This window comes from Dromaius novaehollandiae, chromosome 9 (genome assembly GCF_036370855.1).
Source record: "Dromaius novaehollandiae isolate bDroNov1 chromosome 9, bDroNov1.hap1, whole genome shotgun sequence".
Classification (NCBI taxonomy): Eukaryota; Metazoa; Chordata; class Aves; order Casuariiformes; family Dromaiidae; genus Dromaius; species Dromaius novaehollandiae.
Genome location: NC_088106.1, coordinates 19,161,359 through 19,185,914, shown reverse-complemented (window position 1 = coordinate 19,185,914; position 24,556 = coordinate 19,161,359). Strand labels below are relative to the sequence as shown.

General features: G+C 38.3%; 1 protein-coding gene across 3 annotated transcripts in view; it reads right to left on the bottom strand.

Annotated features, from left to right (window-relative positions):
* Positions 1-24,556, bottom strand: part of TFDP2 (transcription factor Dp-2) — a 76,566-nt gene that overhangs the window by 25,641 nt on the left and 26,369 nt on the right. Inside the window, exons 1-6 of one of the 3 annotated variants that reach the window (XM_026101683.2) lie at positions 19,498-19,780; positions 11,529-11,632; positions 6,128-6,249; positions 3,630-3,677; positions 865-1,027; positions 117-263 (exon numbers count right to left, since the gene is read on the bottom strand). In XM_026101683.2, the coding sequence (XP_025957468.2) occupies positions 117-263; positions 865-1,027; positions 3,630-3,677; positions 6,128-6,249; positions 11,529-11,531 (483 nt within the window). In that variant the 5' untranslated portion in view covers positions 11,532-11,632; positions 19,498-19,780. Of the gene's footprint in view, positions 1-116; positions 264-864; positions 1,028-3,629; positions 3,678-6,127; positions 6,250-11,528; positions 11,633-19,497; positions 19,781-24,556 lie in introns of those variants that run through there. The other 2 variants (XM_064516863.1, XM_064516864.1) reach the window with 2 other exon arrangements.

The window sequence follows — 24,556 nt, the reverse complement described above, 5'->3', positions numbered from 1 at the left end:
CTTGCACGTTATGAATATAAAAATCAGGTTTACACTGTGGGAAAAAAACTCTTCTGAAATAGCTCCATTATCACAACCCATCAACTATACAGAATTTCCCATCTACCTCACTTTACCTCTAGATTCTGACACTCCTGAGCTGAGTTTGTAGGAAGGCCAATCCATCGGATTTCCTTTTTCTCCTTTGAAATTATGTTCATTGCCATAAGCACATTAAGGGCATCATAAACTCTCCGTCTAATATTTTTCTGATCATAAGCCTGCTAAGAAAACAATGCAGTATTAATTACAACAAAAGCACTCAAAAAAAAAAAAAGTTAAAAAGACTGAACCCTTCCCTTCATAGATGAATAAAACATACAAAGACAAAACGGCAATTTAAGTCGGAGTGGTACTAAAACATATACCTTCATTTATAATATTTTTTGGATACCACATAAGCATGTTTGTTTGCAAATGAAAGCCTGAGGCCCGCAGAAAGCCACCGTGCAATAATTCCCATTCTGGCAAGTCTGTTAGGGTTGAAAAGACTGTCTGGACCATAAAGGATAGATATGATGAGTTGTACTTTTTGAAGTGAATTTTTTAGCAGACTTCCTTATTTTATTTATAACTTAGAGGGAGTTCAATTATGTTAATTCTACATCTTAAAATTTTGCATATCTTTACATATATATATATATATATATGTAAAAAATACATATTTTTACACACACACACAAAGTCTTAATACCTGGGACACAGCTAAGTGAAAAAACTCTGCAGTGTAGCAGGACAGAGCAGAAAAAAAAAAAGGACAGAATCCATGATAAATCAGCCAATTTTGTAATGATATGAAACAAACTTCACCACATATTTGCTTACCGAATCTGTAGCTAGGTGGCTGTTAGAATTTGTGAATTCTGATACCAGCTCATCAGCGACTTCATTGTATGAAGTTGTTCCTTTACGTTGGACTTTTTCACATACTTTCATTGAAAAATGCCTCAGACCTTTCCCATTTTTATCTCCTTTTTTGCTTCTCTTACTGTAAAGAGAAAAGTAATTATTTATAAATATATTGTTTTTAGTAAGCTTATTTTGATACACAGCAAAAGGGTCTAGCTTTTGCAACATGAATCAGGACTGCCATATTATGTATTACTTAAAAAATAAAATTTGTATTTTGCTTTATTTTGAAGTAGTTTCTTTTTTCTCACAAGTTGGCAGACAAAGTGCACTAGGGCCTTTATCCCCTTCCTCTGCAGTTTCTAAAGCATCAGTCTTTGGACACATTCTGCTGGATAGAGGCTTAAAAATGGATTTGTAATTCATCTCCAGGTAGTTACACAAAAGAACCCCCTAAAAAAAATGGGAAAAACCTCACAGAGTTCTTATGTGCCTGGAAACCAGATTTAGAGACAATTGTCATGTTTGTGCTTCAAACAAAAAGGCTTAGGTGTCACTATCTATGATACAGCAGAAGCCACCTTAATTCTCCTAATGACTTATGTTTAATATCTGTGCTATCACAGTGTAGACTGACATACAACAATCTCCTTTTAGAAAGTAAGTGCATGTTCATGAGTTCTGTGGTGCCAAATTCCTGACTGGCAATTGTCAGGGTTATTTTCTCTTCATTCTTCTCCCTCCAAAAATGCAAGAACTTAGAGTATTGTAATGAAAAACGTATGATCGACTGGATTTCATCACACAAACTGGAATATGAGGTGGTCTCATAATTGAGGTATAGTTACACCATGCAATACTACAGTCAGATAGCATAGATTCTTAAATTGTTTAAAATCCAGCATGCCCTTCCCCCCACTACTAACAGAACATTTTCCAACTGAACCAGATGCTGCAGACACTCAGCTCTTTGTTTTAGCAGTAGAAATTTTTAGAAATCCAGTTTCTTTTCACTATATATTTTTTTAATCTGAGAAAACTGTATTCTACAAAGTCCATTTAATTTTCAGATGACTAATTTTGGGGGGTGTTTTCATGGTAGATTAATTTTCTGTTAGTTTTACATTCTTACAGGAGTTTGTTACAAAATGGGAACAAACTGCTATAAATAGTAGCATATAAACAGATATCTAATCAATTGTTTTAGATTCTACAAATTAACATAATCAAAAATTATCAGTATAAAATAAGGAAAATATTAAAGCGCCTGGAAGAAAAATCCTCTCAAGATTATGTTCACAAAGCCTGAACAACAAAACAGGATTTTATCTGGGCCTAGTAAAACAACGTTAGCTTCCAGTTCAAACAGAAGTATGTTTGAAGGTGTGTATAAGGGGAGTTTTAAATTACCGAAATGTTGATATGACAGCTGATACTACATAAATTTAAAAAACCTCAATGCCTGATATAACATTTATTTACTATGACTCTAAGAGTCACCTGCTCCATTGCTTCAAATTTACCGCAGAGTACACAGATGGGAAAAATGGAACATCTGTTTTTTCTAGCCTTGCCACTTGACAAAAAGGCCTAACAGACATTAATAAAACTAAATGAACAGAGTTAAAAAGCTGCGTGTCTCCTTCAAATGAGTTACCTCTAGAAAGAATAGTTTTCACTGGAGAATTAAACTATTCAAAATCCTTATTAAGATTTAAAGTATTCTAATTTGATATCCTCCCATTTTCTTTTTAATTATGCATTCTACAGAGGTATTACGTTAACAACATGGCAAAAGACAGTCAGTTCCTAAAAATCTGCTAGAACAAGTGAGACTGTCTGAAAAATAATGTTTCAGTCTTGACAATAACAGTAATATGGGAATTTAGAAGCAAAAATACCATAAGCCTAATGCATGAGTTACGTTACATAACAAATCACCATTCTCCTTAGCACTTCTGAACAAATAAAAATCTGGCATTATGTTTCAGCAGAGGCATTTAAAATGCTCAGTTGAATATTTTTCTTTGTTTTTAAATTACAGAAGTGGTTTGATGGTATGTTTCAAAGAGACCTATAATTCTGCAGAAACAGAAAATATCAAGTTCTCCCTTGTTCATGCAAGTTTGAGTTCACATTGGTATTAAAGGGAGTTGCAAAAGTGCGTCAAAAGGCACTTAGGCACTTAGCTTAGTACTGTCAACAGTAACAAGCTAAAAACCATTAAAATATAAGAATGCTTTTGAAGATTTCAAATTCATCTAAGAAAAAGAGAACGCTGGAAGAAAGGACAAGAAAAAGAACGGTGGCAAAGAATAGCAGCAGATTTTTTAAAAAGTCTAACCCCTATGCAATTAATCAGTTTGAATGATCTCTGGTAGGTAAAAAAAAATTAAAATACCCTGAATGGATTCAAACTAGTTCTGGAAGAAAAGGAAAAAGATTATCTGGTTACCAGTATCTGTCACATTTAAAAACTAGAACAATCCCATTTCTGAAAATGTGTTCTGGTTGTTTTTCACAACTCCAATTTTGTCTGTAAATGTATTTATCATAGAGCAATAAAACAAATAAGTAATGAATAATAACTACATGGAATAACATACAACATAGCTTTCACTATAGAAGAGTGAAAACTACTGAAAGTGGGAACTGGACACCCTTCTTTCTGAAGAGCGGATCTGGAGAAGCAAACCAGGCATGACTGACTGTATACATCATACATGTTCAGCAATACTCACCTTTCTGAAAAATCTGATTCTATAAATTCTCGAGTCCGTTTTCTGTCCCTAGAAGATAATTAAAACTTACATGAAACTAGTATTTTATATTTATACCAATAAAATCCATGCATTTGGTGGCTAGCTAAGTATTAATATTTGCTGTTAAATGTTTACTGAGAGAGGAAAATAGCATACCTACAGTTTAACAGAATTTGAGAGAAAAAGGTTATGATTTCTGAGACTGCCTGAGCTTACTGCCTGACAGTTAGGTAATGCTATTAGGAAAGTTCTGTACTATACCGTAATACTACAGGAAACTATCTAATACTATAAGAAAGTTCTAGTTCTACCACGATTTGCCCATGTGATTTGAGAGAGTTCACTTCAGCAGGGAACCAAATCATCAACAGAGAAGTTGGACTCCTTCGGAAATCCCAACTTAAAATTCTCCCACATGGAAGAAAGCGCCTTCATACATTGTGTGAGATATGTCCTATAAGATATTAAACATTTTGGTATGCATAGCAGCATACAAGAGATTTACTCTGAGGAGTTAACATGAATTTTGTGTAGGAGTAGCAGCCACCAATTATTGCCAGTTTTGTTACAGTTCTGCTTATTAGCTACAGCAGACAGCTTTTACTCTTGCAGCTGATTGCAATGCACAGTGCTTGACAACTGTCAGTAAATTACTGTTGCCCTGCAATTTCAAAAACAGGGCCCACAGCACATATTTACGCAGCTAAAAAGCAGTGTCCCAAAGGGGAGTTGAAAAAAATACTGTATTTGAAGATCTGTGCCATGAAAGCCCGCGTATATTGGGCTGTGCAGCTCAGAACCATTCTCAATTTGAGAAATCCTGCCAGTGGACCTCTTCCTCTGGAGCAAAATGGCCATTTTTCCTCTCTGGCAATCCCTGTCCATGGTACTTAGCTGCGGAAGCTTGGGGTATGAGTGGAGCAGAGCTGGGGGCTGCGACATTTGCTTTGGTCCTTGGGGAACTGGAAGGGCAGTGACAGAACAGCTGCAAGCCAGATTGCCTCTGTTTGTAATGGACCGCTGACAATGAATATGGTCTTGTCTCATTTAACTTTGGAGTCTGTGTAGTGGAGTAAACAATGGGACGGCAAGGAGTCTGGACCTGTAATTCCTCTGGCACTTTCTTCATTCAGGGCTCATAGCTGGTAAGGTTAGACACTATCACAGAACCTTCCCTCCTTGGTTCTTCAGATGAAAATATGATCTATATTATGGAGTTCTGTGGGGATTAATAATGCTCAGCCAGTGTGTCTGGAGAACATCTTGCTGATTTTCATGGAATAAACAAGTTAGGCTCACTGAAAGTACCATGTCTAGATTTTGACAGTATCTGAACAGAAGGAAGGTATTTCCCCTTTGTGGTAGATGCACTGCAAATAGTGTCTCATGATCTACACCACTGGGTTTGAGTAAAGCTCAGCAAAGGTAATAGAAGTTGATTCTCTGGTTTTGCAAGCTGTGAACAGACACTACAGCTTTTCCCTCACCACGGTACTGATAGAACTTCCCATCACAATTCACAAAACAAAGCCGTCTTTGACGACTCCTTCATCACATAAAATCAAAACAAAGTAGACTCAAAACCTATTTGCAGAGAGAAACACGCATTCACATAACCCTCCTTTTCCAAAGAAAACCAAATTTAAATACTGCTTAACTGGACATACAGTTTACAGACTTTATTCTCTGTGGTGGGAATAGCAACTTTGAAGAGAAGTACGTAACAGACCTTGCTTAAAGCATAGGGTGAAGAAAGTCAGAGTACAAACATTATGCTCACATTTCTACCTTTTCCTAGATACTCCATTTTCCTACCTGTAAAGCTGGAAAGGTACTACTGACATTCATCACCGATTAGAAAATGACCTAGATGTGGAAATTACTTTTTAATTTTCAGAAGCACAGCATTACATCTGTCTGAGATAGGTAAGTTCAGTAGTACTGGAATTCAAAAAAATCGTGCAATATTGTAAAGAGCAGATTTCCTTAGAAGAGTTAAAGATAGTCACATTACTCTTAAGTATTTCAGAACCCCATGAAAACTTTGTGATACTGTAAAATAGTGATAAAAACACACCACTGATTACATTCAAAATTTGTTATTAAAATTTTATTCTTAAATGCCTCCTGAAGCATGTCTGACAGCTTTCCCCTGTTGGCACATGCTGACATGCTCTATAACAAAGCTACTTGCATATGTCATTAATTTATGAAAAAAATAAAGGCTCATCAATTTGTGCCTCTCCATGACCACATAGAAACAGACAGTGCCATAAAAAATTAGACAGTGAAGTGACTGGTGCATGTAACTCTGTGTTCACACATTCCAGACATCAAAAGTGCAGAATGCACTAAATTATATTCCTTTTAATTGCAAGAACTTGAAACCATAAGCCAACATATATCTATAAGAGTACAAACAAAGGAAAAAAATGGAACAGATCTGCAAACATCTTTAAATAAAACAAACTCCTTACCCTGGAACCCAGCCAGTAGCTTCTGTTATATGTGTCTGTGTGACCATTGTTGGAGCTGGATTATAGGGACTCCCAATGAGAACACTCCCTGAATTGGTCAGTCTTTGTGATGTGCTTATGATCTATGAATTTTTGGGGGGGAAAAAAAAACTTTTAAGAAAATAGAGGCTAACACAACCAAAATTCATACTAATCATGGTTCTACGGAAAAAAAAGCATTTCTGCACCACATGCAAACTGCAGTCAAATATACTGATCAGGTTGTCATTAGGAGATCTTCATATATGACAATAATTACAATGTTGTCAGGTTAAAGTTTTTTCCTAACTGTATCTTATTACTACATTATTCATATGAACCAGAGCTAGACAAATTTAAATAATTACTAGGCACAAAGGGCAGGATCTGTACCTACCTATATCTAATTGTTTCTTCCAGGATACATGTAGGTGATGTCTTACTCACTGGAATTAATAAAACCTTATTTCCAAAGGATGCGTGTCTTACAATTGCCTTTCTTTGGTATCAAAGATAATCTGAACTCCAAGTAAAGTATTCCCTGCAGTTTCTACCATTTACAAGCGGTCAAGGCATTTCTGCAAGCTAATAAAATGACATTGCACCTATGAAATTAAATGGAAGTCTGTACTTTAAAATTATGTCTCATCTATGTTAGATAAAGCAACCTGTTGGGTTTAGCTGAAAGAGCGAGGCAGAGCAAAGTGACTGGCATCTACTGCAAATACGCACTGTTTGCATGGCTTGCTTTTAGTAGAGACAGGCTTTGAAATAAATTTATTCAAAGCTGGTGGAACTCTATTCAAATGGTTGATAACACTAAAATTATTGGTCTCAACTTTTAAGTCACATCGTAGTTCATTCCTTAAAGTAGGTTGCCAGGAAAATTCAGAGAATACATACAAATGAAACAGTACTAATTAGTTAATCTTTAAAATAAAATATAAACTACAAATTCTTTGTGTCAGTATGGTAACATTCATAGCTTCCTGGAGAAAGCTTTACAGTCAGCTTATTTTTTACTTTATTTTACTTTACTCTGTACACTAGTTACATTTTGAGTACCAACTCTATTAAACTTTGCATCTTTCCTTTACTACTTAAGGTATCCAATACCTCTGTAATGCGGGTATATGGCAGATACTTTGTTTCATATCCATAGATATTTGTTTAAACATGTAGAAAACATGGTATCTATCTGAAGGATTTCCAATTTCCTTAGCTCACTGAACATTACTTTACACCCTCCCAATGCTACACTGTGGTTACATTTATATTTCTTTTTTTCTGAAGAAACAACTTATCTGATTTTGCGAATAGCTTAACAGAGAGAGACTAGTAAAAACAGAAAAAAACAGGAAACACAAAACACAGGTACAGGTTAGATATTTGCTGTTTGATATTAGAGAACAACAGATCCCCAGCCAGTCTTACTTTCACACTGCATGGAAGCACAGGAAAGGTATCAACCCGTATCAACTTATGGCTACACTGGCTTAAAATCAGAAACATTTTGTGGTAGAATGGTTAATTTTGAAAAGCTTGCTTAAGTTCAGCACTGCTATAACACCAGCATGTAAGCAAGAATCAGTAATGCAATATTTCTATTAAACATTAATCCAATCCAGTAACATCTTATATTCATTTCTTACAATATGATAAATAAGATTTATTTTCAGTAAGCATATGGCTTTGTTGGCATGTGGCTGACACATGACAAAGGGAAAAGATTGTAAACATTTTGCATACTGAAATGCATTTCACCACATTCCCTAAGGTTTCACATTCCTCTACTGAGCGAAGTAAGTGCAGTTTTCATTTAAATCATAATGCAAATGTATCATAAGAGTTTTTTTTTATCTGTAATCTCATAATTTTCTTGTGACGACCAGTATAATAAATTGAGGTTGCAAAACCACGTTGAATTGGAATATTTCAAAGACCAAAATGCCTCTATCATTCTATACATTAGTGCCATCTAGTGGAAATGGAAAATAACAGCATACCCTTCCAAGGGTCCCTTTTATAGCAAGGCAGCCATGCTGCACTTCATTTCACGCCTTGCTTGGCCTGGCAGTTACAGACAGTACCCACACACATACAAGCACTGAATCCACCTTTCTATAGCTCATTAACAAAGCTGCAAATTCCTGAATGCAAGGACACAGACATCACAGGTATAAAAATCACAGCATTATTTCAGTATGACTTTATACAGAATGCAGTGTTTATTTTCATAAAAAATGGTACACATCGGGTACTTTCAGAGGACTAATTCCATTTCTGACAACCAGAAATTTTCTGGTGTACCTAAAATAATCACATAAATTCACCACATAAAACATGAAAAAAATCTCATACCCTCATTCAGCAAAATAAAAGAACATCTCTAGAATGCAGTACCATTTCATCAATAATACTATGCTGTTAAATTCACTCATAGAGACCATCACTATTACCTGAGATGCCTTGCCTCAGCTCCCAGTCTGGGTCTACCACAACAGGAGAGGCAATGAGAAGATGCATCTACATTGCATCAGAGAACTTGTTCACAGCCAGCAAAGGTGCCCCTTACCATTCTTAGCTAACACTGTAAAACGATGTAAAACTGTAGTACACGCATAGGGACATGAGCAGTTCTCACACAAAAGATAGGCAAGGCAAACCTCTCACACCCAACAGGAATTCAAACTACAAACTTTCAGTCTTCACCAAGACTTATTGTGTTAACTGAATCTAATGCAACTGCAACAAAGACGAGTTAACGACACCTCTTAGAAACCACACTGTAAATCATGTGTTAACAAGCATATGCCAAGCTCTTCGAATGAACTTGCCTGAGTTTTTCACATGACAAAAAGCCACTGGAATAAACTGATGGTAAGTAGCTTTCTGCAGTGTTATTCAAAAATATATAGATTACTCAAGGTAGAGTAGTAAACCAGGCTAGCAAGGGAGAGTTTTATTCCTGACTGAACAAAAGACTTAAACCATGTGTTTAATATTATGGAAAAAATGCATGTTAGATGCCACTGTTTTGAAAAATGTATCATTAGCAAAAGAAGCAAAGTCTGATATAAAGTATGGTGGCAACCAAAACCTAACATACGCATCTCAATATAGTGGATAACTAGGCATTAATAATCAAAACGATTTTTAAAACAGAAGCAGTGACATTCATATAGGAAAAAAAGTTGCACGGGCACAAGAAAGTATAAATCAACTTGCATAAAATTCTAATGAATGCATCACATTTGTGATCATTCCACTGTTCATCTTTTGGTTGCTGATAGGAGACTTATGAAGCTACTAGTAGGACAAAGTTTTAAAGCAGTTGAAAAAACAAAAAACTGCAGAGCTAAACTATCTGTTCTCAACAACCACTCTGAGGAACCAAGCCAAAGTTTTCAGAGATGCTAGACACCTCCAGGAACATCCTGATTTAAAGACAACAAAACTTGCTGAATACTTTTTGTAAGAACATTTTGAATGCGAAGATGCAAAACATGCCTGGTTTAGGGACATCACATTTTCTGTAACAAACAGGATCTACCTTTGGTCCTTAAACGGATGATCAAAGGGTCATAAGATAACAATGCATAAGAAGAGATACTGTACAAGTTGAGTGAAGAGTTTATTTTCCCTTTGTAGATACCACATTGTGAATATTTTGTACAACTCGGATTCCTTTATGGGTGTTAAAAAAGAGGGAAAAAAATCAAGAACAGAAAAATGAGAATTTCAACTATAAAACCTGAAGTATCTAGGAAAAATCATGCTTTGATTACACTCATTATGTCTTTAATGGTTTATATCCTTATTTAAGCTGGAAACAAGGCTAGCAGTAGTGCAGTTACATTTTTACTGTTTTTTTCCTTCTGTCACAGGAAAAACCTTGTAAGAGCAGCTGCCTAGAATGAGGTTTCGTAATTAACTTTAGATGAAAAGCGTTAGAAGAACCTTACGAGTTTAATAATCCTCACAGAAGTAAGCTCACTAAAAAGTCACCATCTTCTTTCTGCTATCTTTCTGCTAGAGTAATCTTACGTAGTTCTGCTCACAATATACCACAGTGTATTTATAACTAGATAGTATCCAGTACTGATATTTGCCATTGTTCAATTTACTGTTCAGAAATTGAAGATACAGAGCTGCAAATGCACACCAAGAATGTTAGCCTCTACAGATTTTCAAAAAGCAGATGCTATTTTCTATTTGCCTGCCTCCAAAAGACATTCATCACGCAATGGCTTTTGCCACTTCTGCCAGAAAAACAGGCTAACTTGTAACTAGCTGTGATTCTGCCAAAAACACCTTGAAAAGTCAGCAGTAAGAGTGGGAACTACATTAACTGGCTACTGACTGCTCTCTCCTGTTCTTGGCAATTATTTATTGCACTCCCAGGATAAGTCTTCTTTTAGTAAAACCATTCAAGGGAAATATTACACTGCACATGATATAGGAGTACTTGTATCAGTACCAGTGCTTTCAGGAACACCACTTTTTTGGTGGACAGCCTTTGGCTAGTATTTCAGATGAAGGGCACTACACAATGGAGAATGCAGCTGGTGGGAGGTTGAGGGTGTCTGGCTATAATGCTTGTCCCTATCTGTCCAATTGGGATAAAAGCCACTGGAAAACAGCAACAATTTGTGTTGTGAAAAGGACCCACAACAAGTATTTATAAAACATGCTAAATGGTTCTTGCATACAGTCTAAGTGTTTGGTAACCAGGCAGCACATTACCCAAAGCAGTTCACTGTACTGCGTATTTTGTCCTCTGGCCACCAGAAAACTGAAAAGATTTCTCAAAAACAGATCTTAAGTGGATCCTAAATCTCTGAAACAGCAATAGACTCTCATATAGTTACCACCGGCAGGAAAAGACAGTTCTAAGAGGAGTTAGTTTCAACAAGCTAAATTTCTAGGGACATATCAGAAACACTTAGTCTTTGGCAATTCTGGAGATTTAAGTGGGGAGAATATAGCTCAAAATACCGGAAGAGCATCAATGACATTCTTCATGAGATTTTTTCTCCTTAATACAATTTTGAGTAATAGGTAAAAATGTCAACTGGTGAAACTGCATATTTTTGCACATTGGATTTCCATTCAAAGAAAGTTAGGTATGCCCTAAAGTCATACACAAAATGTTTGTTGGGATTTGCAGTTCCGGCATGCCAAGATCGCTGTACCTACACGTCGTTACATTTCCACTGAGGTGGGGCACTTTCAACTATTCAGTAGCTTTGGCAGCTGGAGCAGGAAGCTGCAAGTTGCTAGCACAGTTCACATCTTCATTTTTCATGTTTCCATATTACATAAACAGGAAGTCATGCATCTAGTTACTCAAGTTAGCATTAACCAGAGTTGCAAAACTTACCATTTGGGGTCCAACATTCACATTTATTGGTCCTAAGGTTTTTGGCAAAATCTTAGTTGGAGAGTTGGTGCTGGAAACTGGTAATGTAATTATTGAAATATTACCTAAAAAAAAGGAATAAAAACAGAGAGTTTTAAATTACTTCCTTGGACAGTAACCTATGAATAACATTTTAGTGAATTCTCACATGATTTTAACACTTCGGAACCAGGTTAACTTCTCTGTCCTGTACACTGCAAATATTACCCTCACAGAACAGCCACCAGACCTTTTAGCAGATGTCACAAGGACACCTCACAAAATGATAAAGCTTCATTACTTTCCCTTAAAAATTACATGTTACCATTGTATTTCCGTAAACAACTTCCTCTTGCCTAAGAAGCGGTGCAAACAGCTTGCCATGCCTCACTATTACAAGTCAAAATTCAGGAGTTTTGAAACAAGTTCATACACTCATTTATAATCATATGCCTGTGTAAAATCTACAGCCATAACCATTCCTCATCTGACTGTTCTAAAGTATTCAACAAACATCAGTAAAGTAAGCCTACGGTAGCACTGTACAGATGGAACAACCGAGGCCGCCTTTGCAACTTGCCTAAAATAATAGAGCAGGCAGCTGGATGTCAGGATAAAGCCAGTTGGCTATTCCATCTCTAACCCAGCCTGTTTTCATCATGAGTTTATCATCTCTGTGATCTCAGACTGCTTAAGAATCTAATTCATCCTACCTTCATACAGAGAAACACCATTCAATATGTGAAAGTCTCACAAATGCTGGTAAACAAAACTGTCATGCGGCACTACCATTAGTCCACAATTTTTCGAGCTGTTATGCACAAACTACTTAAAGTGGTGAACACGCTTATTTATCTAAGGACATTATGGCAGCAGCAGCTCCTATCTCTATGACAGTGTCAAAGCGAGAGAGCTGTGAATACTGTTCAATCAACTGAGTATTTCCTCCCATTCTTAGGCAAAGCCTTGTTTAAAATTGGGAACTGCACTGATAGGTCTGGAAGCAGAATCACATAAAGGAAAGAGCTGCTACTGCCTCATAATCCACAAAGAGTCAACCTGGGTATAGCTGGCGTCACAAGCCATACGGACGAGCTCCTGAAGAACTACTTAGCTCTCTAGCACTCTAGCAGACAAAAAGCTTGGGCATCCGAGGGAAGGGGTTCGTTCAGAACAGTGCAGTGACGGACAGGTCAGCACCCCTCCTTCCTGCCCTCCTCCTCGGACAGGAATTCACCAGTGTTCAGCTTCGCCCAGATGGACCCAAGCTGACTCAATGACAGCAGACATCTCTGTTCCTCAGTCTTTTCTGATATAAATTTTTCTCCTTCACTGCTTGCTTTTCTCCTTTCACTTGGTCCTCAACCATGGTCATTTTTTTACTTAGCATAGCTATATTCTGCCATGATTCTAAGGTCGTTAATTCAACAATATAATTTCTCTGTTTCTACCAAGCAACATAACTGGGACAAAAAGAATACTTAACAACAAAAAAAAAATCTTCATTAGCTACAGCACAAAAATAAAGTAAAAAAAAAAAAAGACACAATATCTTACCATTATAAGAAAAAGAATGTAGATATTAGAAATATTAAAAATTTGAGACAAGGATATTCTAATGTTCTGTACAAATTCTTCTGATGCTTGGAGCAACAATACTACTAAGCATTAATTTAATTTTCCAAAAGGCAGATCTCCATCTGAGAACATACTGAAAAGCTTGCTAAAAATACTGAATAATCCTCTATTTCCCAATAGGTTATCAAATTTATTCAGTCACCTAACTTACTTAGAAAAAAGCGTATACAAACGCACACTCACAAAACTAATCCCACAGTAAATCTTTACTCTAGTATAAAATATACCTTTTTTGAGGTAGTGACACAGTAAGCAAGATCACAGCAATTCATGATTTACATACACTGCATTCACATTGTTAGCTCAAAACAGTACTCTAAACTGGCTTGCCACTTTTTTTCTTTTCCTACTTTTTCAGGAAGTTCAGCTTGCATATCCTCATCAAAACCTAGTATCCCTCTCATTGCGCTCTGTTGTGGCAACTGATGTTGTCCGTCACTTCCCAGGTACTGCTGTAGGAATTTTCCTCTTTGCTGTTGCAGCTGACACTTTTGACCCCTTTTCCTGTGAGATCAACTCTCAGGCCATCTCTCCTTGTCTCTTTTTTAATGAGGGAAAAGAAATGCATTACTTTCTCTGGTGCCTACAACATGTCTATAAGGTGGCATGGAAAGTGCAGTAAAATCTTGAAATTTTAGCATTTAGCTCAAAGTTCTCTTATTCACCGAGCTGCATCACGCAGTCCTCTTCAGTAATGCTTTGTAGCCCAAAAGAAGTCAAAGCGTAAGATCAGGTCATGTAAGATTTACTGTACTGTGTAATTATCACTGCTAGTATACAGTTAAACATACGCATGTATACCCACCATCCCAAATAAATTACTGTGCACACAGCTGGTTCCTTTTTCAACATGTGGCATGTAGATCATCATCTACTTTCACTGGCAAGTTTTAAAAACACATACCTATGTATACGTACACACACACAAACACACACACAGAGAAAGCTGCTGCTTAAGAACCTATGGCCAAAGCTACACAACCACCAACAACTTACTGTAATAGCATCGGAAAAACTGATTAAGAACTACTGCTGCACTATGCCTTTGTTTGCAAGGCTACCTGGCTATACATGTAAGGTCACCATCATTTATAGGGCAACTTTAGTGTGTTTGATACATTGCAAGCTATATAAACACAGAGTTGTTCAAATTACTTGATCTGAATTTTAAAAAGACAGTAGTTAAAATACGACATATGTTTAGAAGCCTTTCTGGCTAGAGTTTCGTGTGAGTGATACAGATCTTATTTCATCTCCTAATCCTTCCATAAATCCCCAGTTGGCAGTAAAAGTGTCAAAATGACATTAAAAGTTGATCAAGTCTTTGAAGAAATGTGTCTATGCCCTTTCCTCTCCTTTTTAATTTCTTTACAGGTAGATATATACATGTGAGTGTGTAGACTTTTAAACACAAATAGGACGAAAAGGGACCAGTTTCTAATTTTTTTTTTTTATGAGTGAGGCCCCTCTCATCCACCAGAAAAAGAAAGAATGACTGAAATTTCCATCATAAGACCAGTCATTCTAGGTCTGCATCAGCAGTTGAACAAATAGGAATCAGAGTTTAATCAATTATGAACAAAATATTCCTTCCCCTTTGTTTTTATTTTTTCAGAGATAGTGGTGTAGTCCAGGTATTCATGTGACCTCAACTGCTCCAAATATTTAACAGTAGAAACACCACATTTCCATCTCCTTTCACAGCGAACATGATAATTGGTTCAATTACTTGCCACAAAAAGTTAATGCATCTCCAGATATATGACATAGGCACCCCAACCTGAAGAAACACATTTTGCAAACCATATCATCAGGGTCACTTATTTCTTCTGTAAACAAAGCTAAGTCTGACTTCCAAGAATATTGCCTGTCCCACCCATGGCCCTGCATTGCTGTGGTCTGGTTTGGCAGAAGGCAACTGCCACCCAATGCCGAGGCGAGTCTGCGCCTGGAGCTGGCCAGCACCAGCCCCACTGGGTTAAGAACTCCAGGCCATTGGCCACCAACTGGAAACAGCTCTTCAGCTAGAACCAGCACAGAGAGCGGGCGCTTGCTTGCTGAGATGACTAGTTGTATTTTACACCAAATGTTACACCAAGTTTTGGAGGTTAGTTCACATCTTGTTGCTGAAGAGCTGGTAATTTCTGAACTTCTGGTGGCAAAGTAGTATTACAAAACACCAAGCACTAGCAGAAACAACCTCTTCAGGTCTTATTTATAGGACAGCATAGAGAAAGGAAGCAAAGGTCACACTCTCTGTAGATAATCTAAAAAATATTTAACAGATTTCTGTACTCATCTTAAAGTAGTGAAATATGACCAAGTTGGTTTTATATATATATAAAATCACATAGTAGTTCTGAAGACTTTAAACAAGATCAGATTCTGCACAGACACCAGATCTTAAAAATGCCCATCATGCAGGGACTGAAAAGAAAAAAAAATATATTGATTCATGTTTCACAGAAAAACAACACTACATGCAGTGAGAAGCTGAACACAATGCGACCCATCAGCTTCCTAGTCAACAGTAATTTTATCACATGGACGGAAAAGGTCAGGATAGACAGATCCAACGAGGATGATTTGTACAGTAACATTCAATTCTTCTATGATATTTCCCAGCAGTACTTCTGATGTACAAAGGAGTCAATTTTTACCTATGGAAAACTGAGCACATGGGAAATTTGCTTAAACTTTCTGTCAGAGGTTTTATCTGTAATATGTATGAAAACACCACAAACTGAGAATGCTCATCACTTACACGCATTGAAAATCAGGATCTGTCAGTGGACGTATGTATGCTTCTCTTAGAACAAAAGCACTTTCCTTGTAGACAAATTATTTTACCATCACTCAGTCACCACTACTGCTGTCTCACAGAGAGCAGCCAATGTTGCTATTCTTTCCTATTTAGAAAAACATAATCACTACGTAACTATTATGCTTTCTGGCATTTGAGAAAGATTTTAATTTGCATGCACAAGGAATAATTCCATTTACATGATTTTTAGCTTCAAGCAGTCAGTCATAGAATAGTTATTCATCTTTATGTACGTGTAGCCTCACATGCACATACTAACTAAACATCCTACAAGATTTATTTTAAGTCTGTACACTGCATCCTAAATACCTTGACTTAAAACAAACAGCACGAACACCTGTAAGAGTATGGAGCTAAAGGGGATTTTTAGTGATTTTTTTTTTTTTTTTTTTTTTTTTGGTGAAAGTCTGTCGGGTCTGCAGCTTAGTTGCAAAGATAACCAGAAACAATGTCAATCTGAGAATCTATAGCATCTGTCACAGCTAGTTTGAAGGAAACCATAGCTGATGGGAAGGACAGATCAGCCAGCTGGGGTAACACACAATAAGTATGTCAACAAAAAGTCTTTGAATTTTCAGACAAAACACCAGGGAAGTTTTAGTGATTTGAATTTAGTATTCAAAGCTCAGAAACAAACATCCATGTATTAATTACAACCTGGAAGACTTCTTAGAGTGTACCAATAAACAGTCATTTAAAATTTAAACACAGCCCATTGGCCTGCTTGTAGTAACAAAGAAAATGGTTCTGAGTTATGAAGTATGTGAAGTTCGTTAGAGTATTTTGCAATAACGTGTATGATGTTTTCTCACGCTCCTCTATTAAACTAAAACACTACCTGAGCTCAGAAATCAGGACACGATATTATAAAGCATACAGAAAAACTGGCTATTAACATGCATGTATATTTTCCTATATATATATATATATATATGTATATTTCCTCATTTGTTTATTGCACAAACTTACTAGGCAACAAACATAATTTTAAGTATTCTGTAGTCTGTAGGAACACATACAAATATATCTTTAATTTCATATATTTCTAGGTATCTGTAGAAAAGAAAAAAACAAAATGGAGGTATTTCAACATACTTCAGGCTTACACTAAGTTTCCAGTCTTTTGCAGTTCAATCTGAAACAAATTTATAGGTGGTATAAGTTGCATGAGTCTCAAAATATCAAATCTAGGCCTATTGATAATCAATCTTGTTGTCTTAGTCATTTTAGCAGATCTCTTCAAGTACAAAATGAACTCCCAGAGCTTTTCAAATCTCAGGCTGAAACCCCCCGGAGGCCCTGGTCAGCTATTCAGCAGCACTGCCACTAAAACTCATTTTAGCCGACCTCATCACCAATGCTCGGTCTGGCCCTCAAGCCAGCACAGCTGCTTGTATGGCTAGGCAGGGAACTTGCTTTCTTTGCCTTTTGCGAGGACGAACGACAGGGGTATTTTCCAGCTGAATCTGTTCCCTGATCCAATGAACTACACCTATTGTAGCCACATGCTAGTGCTAGCCACACAAGCAGCCACATACACAGCTATTCTGGCACAAAGAGCATCTGAGAAGTGGCCAGAACCAACTTAAACTGGCACTACTGCCAGAAGAAATGCCTATCAAACCATACGCCAAGGAAAAAACTACATCAAAAGCAAAGGCAGAAAATGGTAAATAGATAAAATTTTTATATATATATAATTTATATTTTTTTATAGATACACACACACACATATAAAAGAGATGCGTCTTACTGCTCCTATTACAGTAGTATAAGCATACAGCAGGCCTGTGTCTTGAGAAGTTTATGTCCTAAAACCCCAGTCCTCCAAAGTGACTCTTGTACAAATTTGTACCTGTATACATTGTGGTACCCACAATTTGAACAGAACAGACTCTCCTCATGTCCCCCCTGGATTGAATTACAGGATTAGAACTCAGTAAAAGTTATGTACTGCATTAGAGAAAAGCCTTATTTTATTGAAATTAAGTTCATAATGAAGCTGTATTACAAGACAAAATTCCCATCCAAAGATTTCAATTTGATCCGATTCAGGGATCCTTCCTCATGGAGTCTGTTAGGAGATTGTGGTAGTCTAGAGTTAGTCTCTCTTTCCCCTCCACAGCAATAAAAGGAAAGTGTCATGTAAATTCATGGAATTTAAGAATATAGTAACAAAAAGGTAATAATCAAGAACATATTCACTGCAAATATTGTGTTAGTCTGTATTATATATTTTAACATGAGATTCAAACATGTCACTCCCATAGCGTTCAAGTCAACCAACTGAAAACCAATGCTTTTTTCCTCCACATGCTATTAGTGAGTAACTATCAACTTTATTTTCTTACACAAAAATGGATGAATTGGCATAGACTTTACTCAGATACAGACACTTTAAGTCAGCCAATAGATTTGGTTCAGGAAGCAAACAGAATTATTAACCTGGGAAGTAACCTTATCTTTTATGTGCAAGAATATTCCATGGAAAAGATAAAAAATAATTTCAGCAAGTTTTATAAATTTTTGACAGGCACTCACAAATGTGATCTTTAAATGTTCAGGTCATTTATTGAAAATTAGTCTGGTGCCCCAAGACAGTTTTCTGTATATTTTATTTAGTTGATCTGATTTTGTAAATACTCCCTTCCTCCTAGGTCATGTATGTTAAGTACTTTCAAAATAAGCTAAGACAAACAAGATCTTTGAAACAGTATAATTAAAAATGCAACCTATCAAACTCAAGTTAATCCTCACTGGACTTTTTTCCATTTAGAAATGAGACAGTTACATCAAACATATATACCTCTGCCCTCCTACCATTAGCTATGAGGTTGAAACAACCTTGTTACAGAAGAGACATCCATGTCTTATTTTTTTTTCCTGAATCAAATCCTTATTAAGTTTTCCAGCTGAAAAGCTGGTAAGATGTTTTTCCCCCCAAACAAAGCCTTGCTGATTATTTCATGGGATTTTATTATTGTTTCTATTGTGGCAGTAATCGTTGTAATACTTCCGATCAGACCCCAACCTTCCAATTTTTACGAAACACTCAGAAACTCGAATAAAACCATGAGGGCCCACTCCAAGCACTGCGGCAAAACACGTACTCAGGCAGCAGAGACCGCGCACCGCCCGCAGCCCGCGCACTTCCAGCGCCTTTCCCGGCCCGGGCGCTGCCCGCGCGCCGCCGCTTCGCCCTCGCGCTCACTAACGGTCTCCGGCCGCGCCGCCCCTCCCCCCGCAGCGGCCGTTACGCCCCAACCGCCGCCGCCAGCGGTGCTGCCGCCGCGCCCGCGGGTTCCCCGGCGGACAATGCGCGGCCCTCACGGCGATGCAGCTGCGAGGCGCGGAGGCTGCAAGAGCATCGTACCGGGCGACGCGCAGCGCAGTCCCGCCAGCGGCTGTGCGGCATCTCCCAAGTTTAAACCACGCGAACACCAACGCGCCCGTTCCGCCGCCGGCGCGTCTCCGACCCCGAGCACTCACCCGACGACCCGGGCGAAGTTCACCGCCTCGGTCCTCGCTGCGGGCGGAGAGCACCGCTGCGTCCGCCGCCCGCGGCGCGCCCTCCCGCCGCCGGGGCAGCGGCCCAGGCGCCGAGCAGGGCAGGAGCGAGCATCTCCCCGTCCGCCCGCTCAGCCGCTGCGAGCCGCGCCGCCGCCTCGCACCGCGCTCCCGGGACGCCGCCGCCGCGGCGCCGCCAGCCGCTGCTCCCGGCCGCTCCGCCGGGGAAGGGGGGGCGCAGCAGCCCCCGCCCCGCCCCCGCCTTTGTTTCCCTGCGGGACGGAGGCCAGGCGAGAGCAATCGCAGCCCGAGCGAACGCGCGGCGGCCGCGGTGCCGGGGCGCGGCGGGGGAGCGGCTCCGCGCTCCGCTCCCCACGGTGGAAGCACGCCGATGCGCACGCTTGCTGCTAAATTTAAGGAAATTATTTTACCTCCGAACAGGCTCACAGAACAAGAAAATCTTAATAGCAACGCCTGGAAATTAAATAAGTTTTTTCTTGCTCAGGCTGCACAGTCCCGGCGCAGGACAGCGCGGCAGCTCGTGGAGGCACAGCGAAGGAGCAAGAAAGGCAGAGGGGGCAGCGCTGTTTGCGTTAAGGACCTTTTGCTTTTTTTCTTTTTCATTCCTCTATCAAACCCTCTGTTCTTCACCCCACCACTTTCACTCCAGTTCTTGACTATATGTTTTACACGGCCACAAAGAGGGGTTCTGGCGGCTATGGAGAATTTAGCCGCAGCAGCGCAAGGCGACGAGCCTGCCCGCAGTACAGGCACAGGAGCAGAGGGGCAGAGGGGCAGGACAGTGCCCAGGCGCACCTGTGCCCCCACCACCACAACTCATACCTCGGTGCTTTAGCATTAACCCCGCTGTATTGGCAATTTAAGATCCCACGCCAGCGTGGGAGCTGCAGCAAGTGTCCCATCCCCTCTCCTTGGGGGGCAGCCAGCAGGGCCACTGTCACGTCCCATCACGCCACACCCCGGCTTGTTCTGCAGGATTGCACAGATCAGGCACAAACCTTACACAGCTGCCGTTGCCTTCAAATCTTTAGTTCCCTGCCTATCTCGTTTTGTTTAAAAGAATCTGTTGGACATAATCTCCCTTCCTGTGTCACTAGATGACTGCAGAAGATGACAGAAATTAACTCATTTTACTTAGCACGCTGGATTAGAGGACTCAGGTGATGGCATCGTATCTTAGGAGAGGTGGCACTAGTTTACAGCTGAAAGGCAGCAGCTCCTTTGACTACTACAGCTATTTGCAAGTAATATCCAATTACAAACCTTGGTTTTATTAGAGAGTTTCATGCCCCAGCAACTGTAACACTGCAGATACAGGAAGGCTTAGGGACTATTCCCTGAACTAGAACACAGCCTGTGAAGTTGCAAACATGAATACAGAGGCACTGAGAGCAGGCTAGGTAGTTTTTTGGGACAAGTGGCAATACAGATATACCCTCTGCTTGGGATTGGTGGGAGAAGATTTTATTTTCAGACCAAGCTTTAGCTTCTACTAAGGAGCAATTTATTATTTACCCAGAAATAGGAGAGGATCAGCATGCCAATAATCTGTACATGCTTTATGATTCAAACAGTCTTCTCATCACCAATACATTAATGTTTTACTATACCCCTTCAGAGCTGCTCAAAACACTTCTGTTATTTTTTCTATAAAAGTAAGTGGTAAGTCACACAAAAATTCTCAGAACACTGGGTAGAATAAAAAAGCAAAATGCCAAAGTAAGTGTTACACACAAAAAGTTCCATCCTTGAGACATGACTCAAAATTCCTCTTATAGAATTACAGTATTAGAATTTACTATACTCTGTTTTTAAGATTCATAGACAAGACACGAAAGTAACTTTTTATACATAGGGGACAAATTTCAGCCAATAAGCCTCTAATGTCAAATCTCGAAAGCCTCTGAAGGATTTTTTTTCTCTCTCAAGACTAATAATCCTCATATTTAAGAGAAATCATCCAACACAAATACCTACTGCAACATTACCATAACAGGAAGATCCAACTAGGCTATTTTTATAAAACATATAAACAGCATTACAAAACTAGCAGTGTTAAACTTACTGACTGGGAATGCAAGTAAGTTAAACACTGCTACTGTTTAAGACACTATGATATCAAATATTTGAGAAAAACAGTTTTCAAAATAAGCAACTAGTTTTTGCATGTTTTAAGATGTCAGTCAACTGTTTAGGGGAAGCTGGAATGCATTCTCTCTTTTCTGTCCCAAACAGATCAAATTTGAAATTCTCTTGGTTGCACAGAGAGCTTTTCCACATGAACTCTACAGTGTGTCTGATTTAATTCACTCACAGCTTGAAAAAAAAATCAGTCAAAACACATCACTGGACTGTCACTATTAAACTCATTCACATATCTAATTACACCTATTTAAGAGCTAACTTGGAACTACTATACTTCATAACAGAATGAGCCAACTCCACAAAAACATTCTGCCACTTAAAACAGGATTTTGCCTAAATAATAGAGTACTTTAGTTACTGCCAATTAAGTTCATTAGGCACCAAAGTTCTGCCTATACCCAGGAGCATGTCAGTCTTGTTAGCATTGAGCACAGCAGGAGTTTCTCCCAGTGGGTACAATCCAGGATATGACACTAAAAGAACACCTAAGATAGATATATATACAGATATATACATATTATATATCTGTATATATATATCTATCTTAGGTGTTCATATATATATATATATATATATATATATATATATATATATCTCCCAGGCTAAGAACAGCAGCAATCAGTCACCTCTGTTGTTCAAAAACATGAGAGGAGGTATCCCCTTTTCACTCAATAGCCCGATGACAAAAGTATTCGCTGAAAAACGAGGACAACCAGGGCCATTTTTTTCTTTTGTCTATAAGAATTAAAATAGAGATTTCATACAAGAATAATTTTAATCACTGGACTGCCAGCTACTTTCAGATAAGGAAATGAAGGCTATTGAACCAAACTTGCCATAGCTGGAGAATTTTGTTTGTAATACTTAAGAACCTACTATGTCACAGACAGTGAGTGAAAGTGACTCTTAGAAGAGGGATGCCCAGACTGTGCTCGAAGGACCACTGCTGTACTTTAACCAGTGACTGTCCTCGCAACAAGTTTTCTCTGACATGAGGCAAGTATCCTCACAGACATCCTCTTGGGGCATTCTCTCTCTGATTCAGTGAGTATTTATTTATCCCACGCACAATAAGAAATAAGCTCCAAAAGGAGATGTTCTCACCAAAATAGCCTGTTGCCTGTGAGCCAAGGCATTTTCCACAAATTTAAGAAAGTGAATTGTCTGTTGAACAGCAAAGAACTAAAGAAAGTGAACATCATCCTCAGTTAACAGCACTCTGCTGAAGACTGTGATACTTCTTCTAGGCACACCTAGAAAATAAAATCTAGTTCCCTTCAGATTTAGGCTGCAGATCTTTTTATATTATGAGGATTACAAATCTGGATTTATGTACTGTGATTCTATAAACATCCTATTTAAAACATCTAAATCATTTGTAAATCTGTATTGTAATTTAGATACAGCTGGTATCTGGGAGAAATGCTTTTTTTCAGACATCTTCTATACAAGGAATAAAAAAAAAAAAAAAAAAAGAATATTTTCTAAAAAGCCTGAGTCAAAAAAAAAAAAAACCCTACAACGAAAAGACCGTAGTGTTCAATAACAAGCACAGTAAGCAGGCCAACAGCAAGAAAACTGGAGGGAAAAAAAAAAAAAAAAAAATCACACCAAATCAACCAAACAGCTCCAGTCAACCAATTTAGGAACAGTCATTTAGATTTACAAGTCAGCAGAAGTGACACAGCAATACATATTAGACTTACATGTTAGATTGCAATACCTAATCATTTTGGAGTGTTAACTTCTGTAGCAAAAGAAACCTAAAAATATCCAGAGGTAATAATGTGTGGGCACTACAGTTCCTGGGAAGAAAGATAAATGGAGCCTGATCAAAGCTGGGAACAGCAGCAACACAGTAACAGTTTCACATTGTCCAGGGAAAAAGTCAAAGAGAGAAGCCAGATTTTGAAAGTTAAGCTTGGAAATGGGGGGGGGGGGGGGGGGGAAGAGAATTATTTTAAAGCACAAGAATCAAGCGATTAGCTTTTTTGATCATTCATTTTTAGTGCAAAATGCTAGAAATTTGCCTCTCTATAACTATATATAGTAGGGCTAATGCTACAGAATGAGACTGCAGCTATTTGAGTACCGAAGGAGCAGTGGCCGACTTGCTAAATTTTTTAAGATATTTTCCTGAAGTTTGAAACAGCATCCTAAGAGATCCAGGATGCAGTCTACTCTCAATACGAAAAATGGCGGAGCAGCAGGTTTACCTCAACAGTCCAGCGTTTTTCAAAATAAAATCCAGCAAACCTAGTTTCCAGGACTATGCAACAGATTTGATAACATAATAAAAGATAATTCATTAAAAAAAAAAAAAAAGGAGAACACAAAATTTGCATGGATTTTTCCAAAACAAGCTAATTGCTCAGGACTCAGCATTTGAATATGAATAGCGTTCCTTTAATACAGTATTATTTTCAAACTAGTATGTTTGTACAAGAGGCAAATAACAATTAAATATACATCACAAATAATTCTCTCTTTCGAAAGAAAAAAAAATTAAATGCAACTTTTTAACCATAAGTTTCTAGCACTTGAAATGTGATGCTTTCTAGAAGATGCCTTATTTCAGCAAGTGCCCTCTCTCTTCTCATCTTCAAACACATCATAAATACATCATGTTTCAGTCCAAGAACACCATGAATGCACATTCTGAACAGGCCCAGAAATCTAACAATAAGTTGCCCTTATTTTTACCATATTAGCTAAGTCAACTTAAATAGTGGGTAAAATAACAAGAAGTGCATTGGGATTGGGAAGTTTACAAGGCCCTGGGAAAAGACAGTGGATCTGAATGCCAGTTTGGAGGTTTTTTCTGCTTCTTAATTTCCAGAGTTCAATGTTGGACAAATGAAAAAAGGTGAAGATG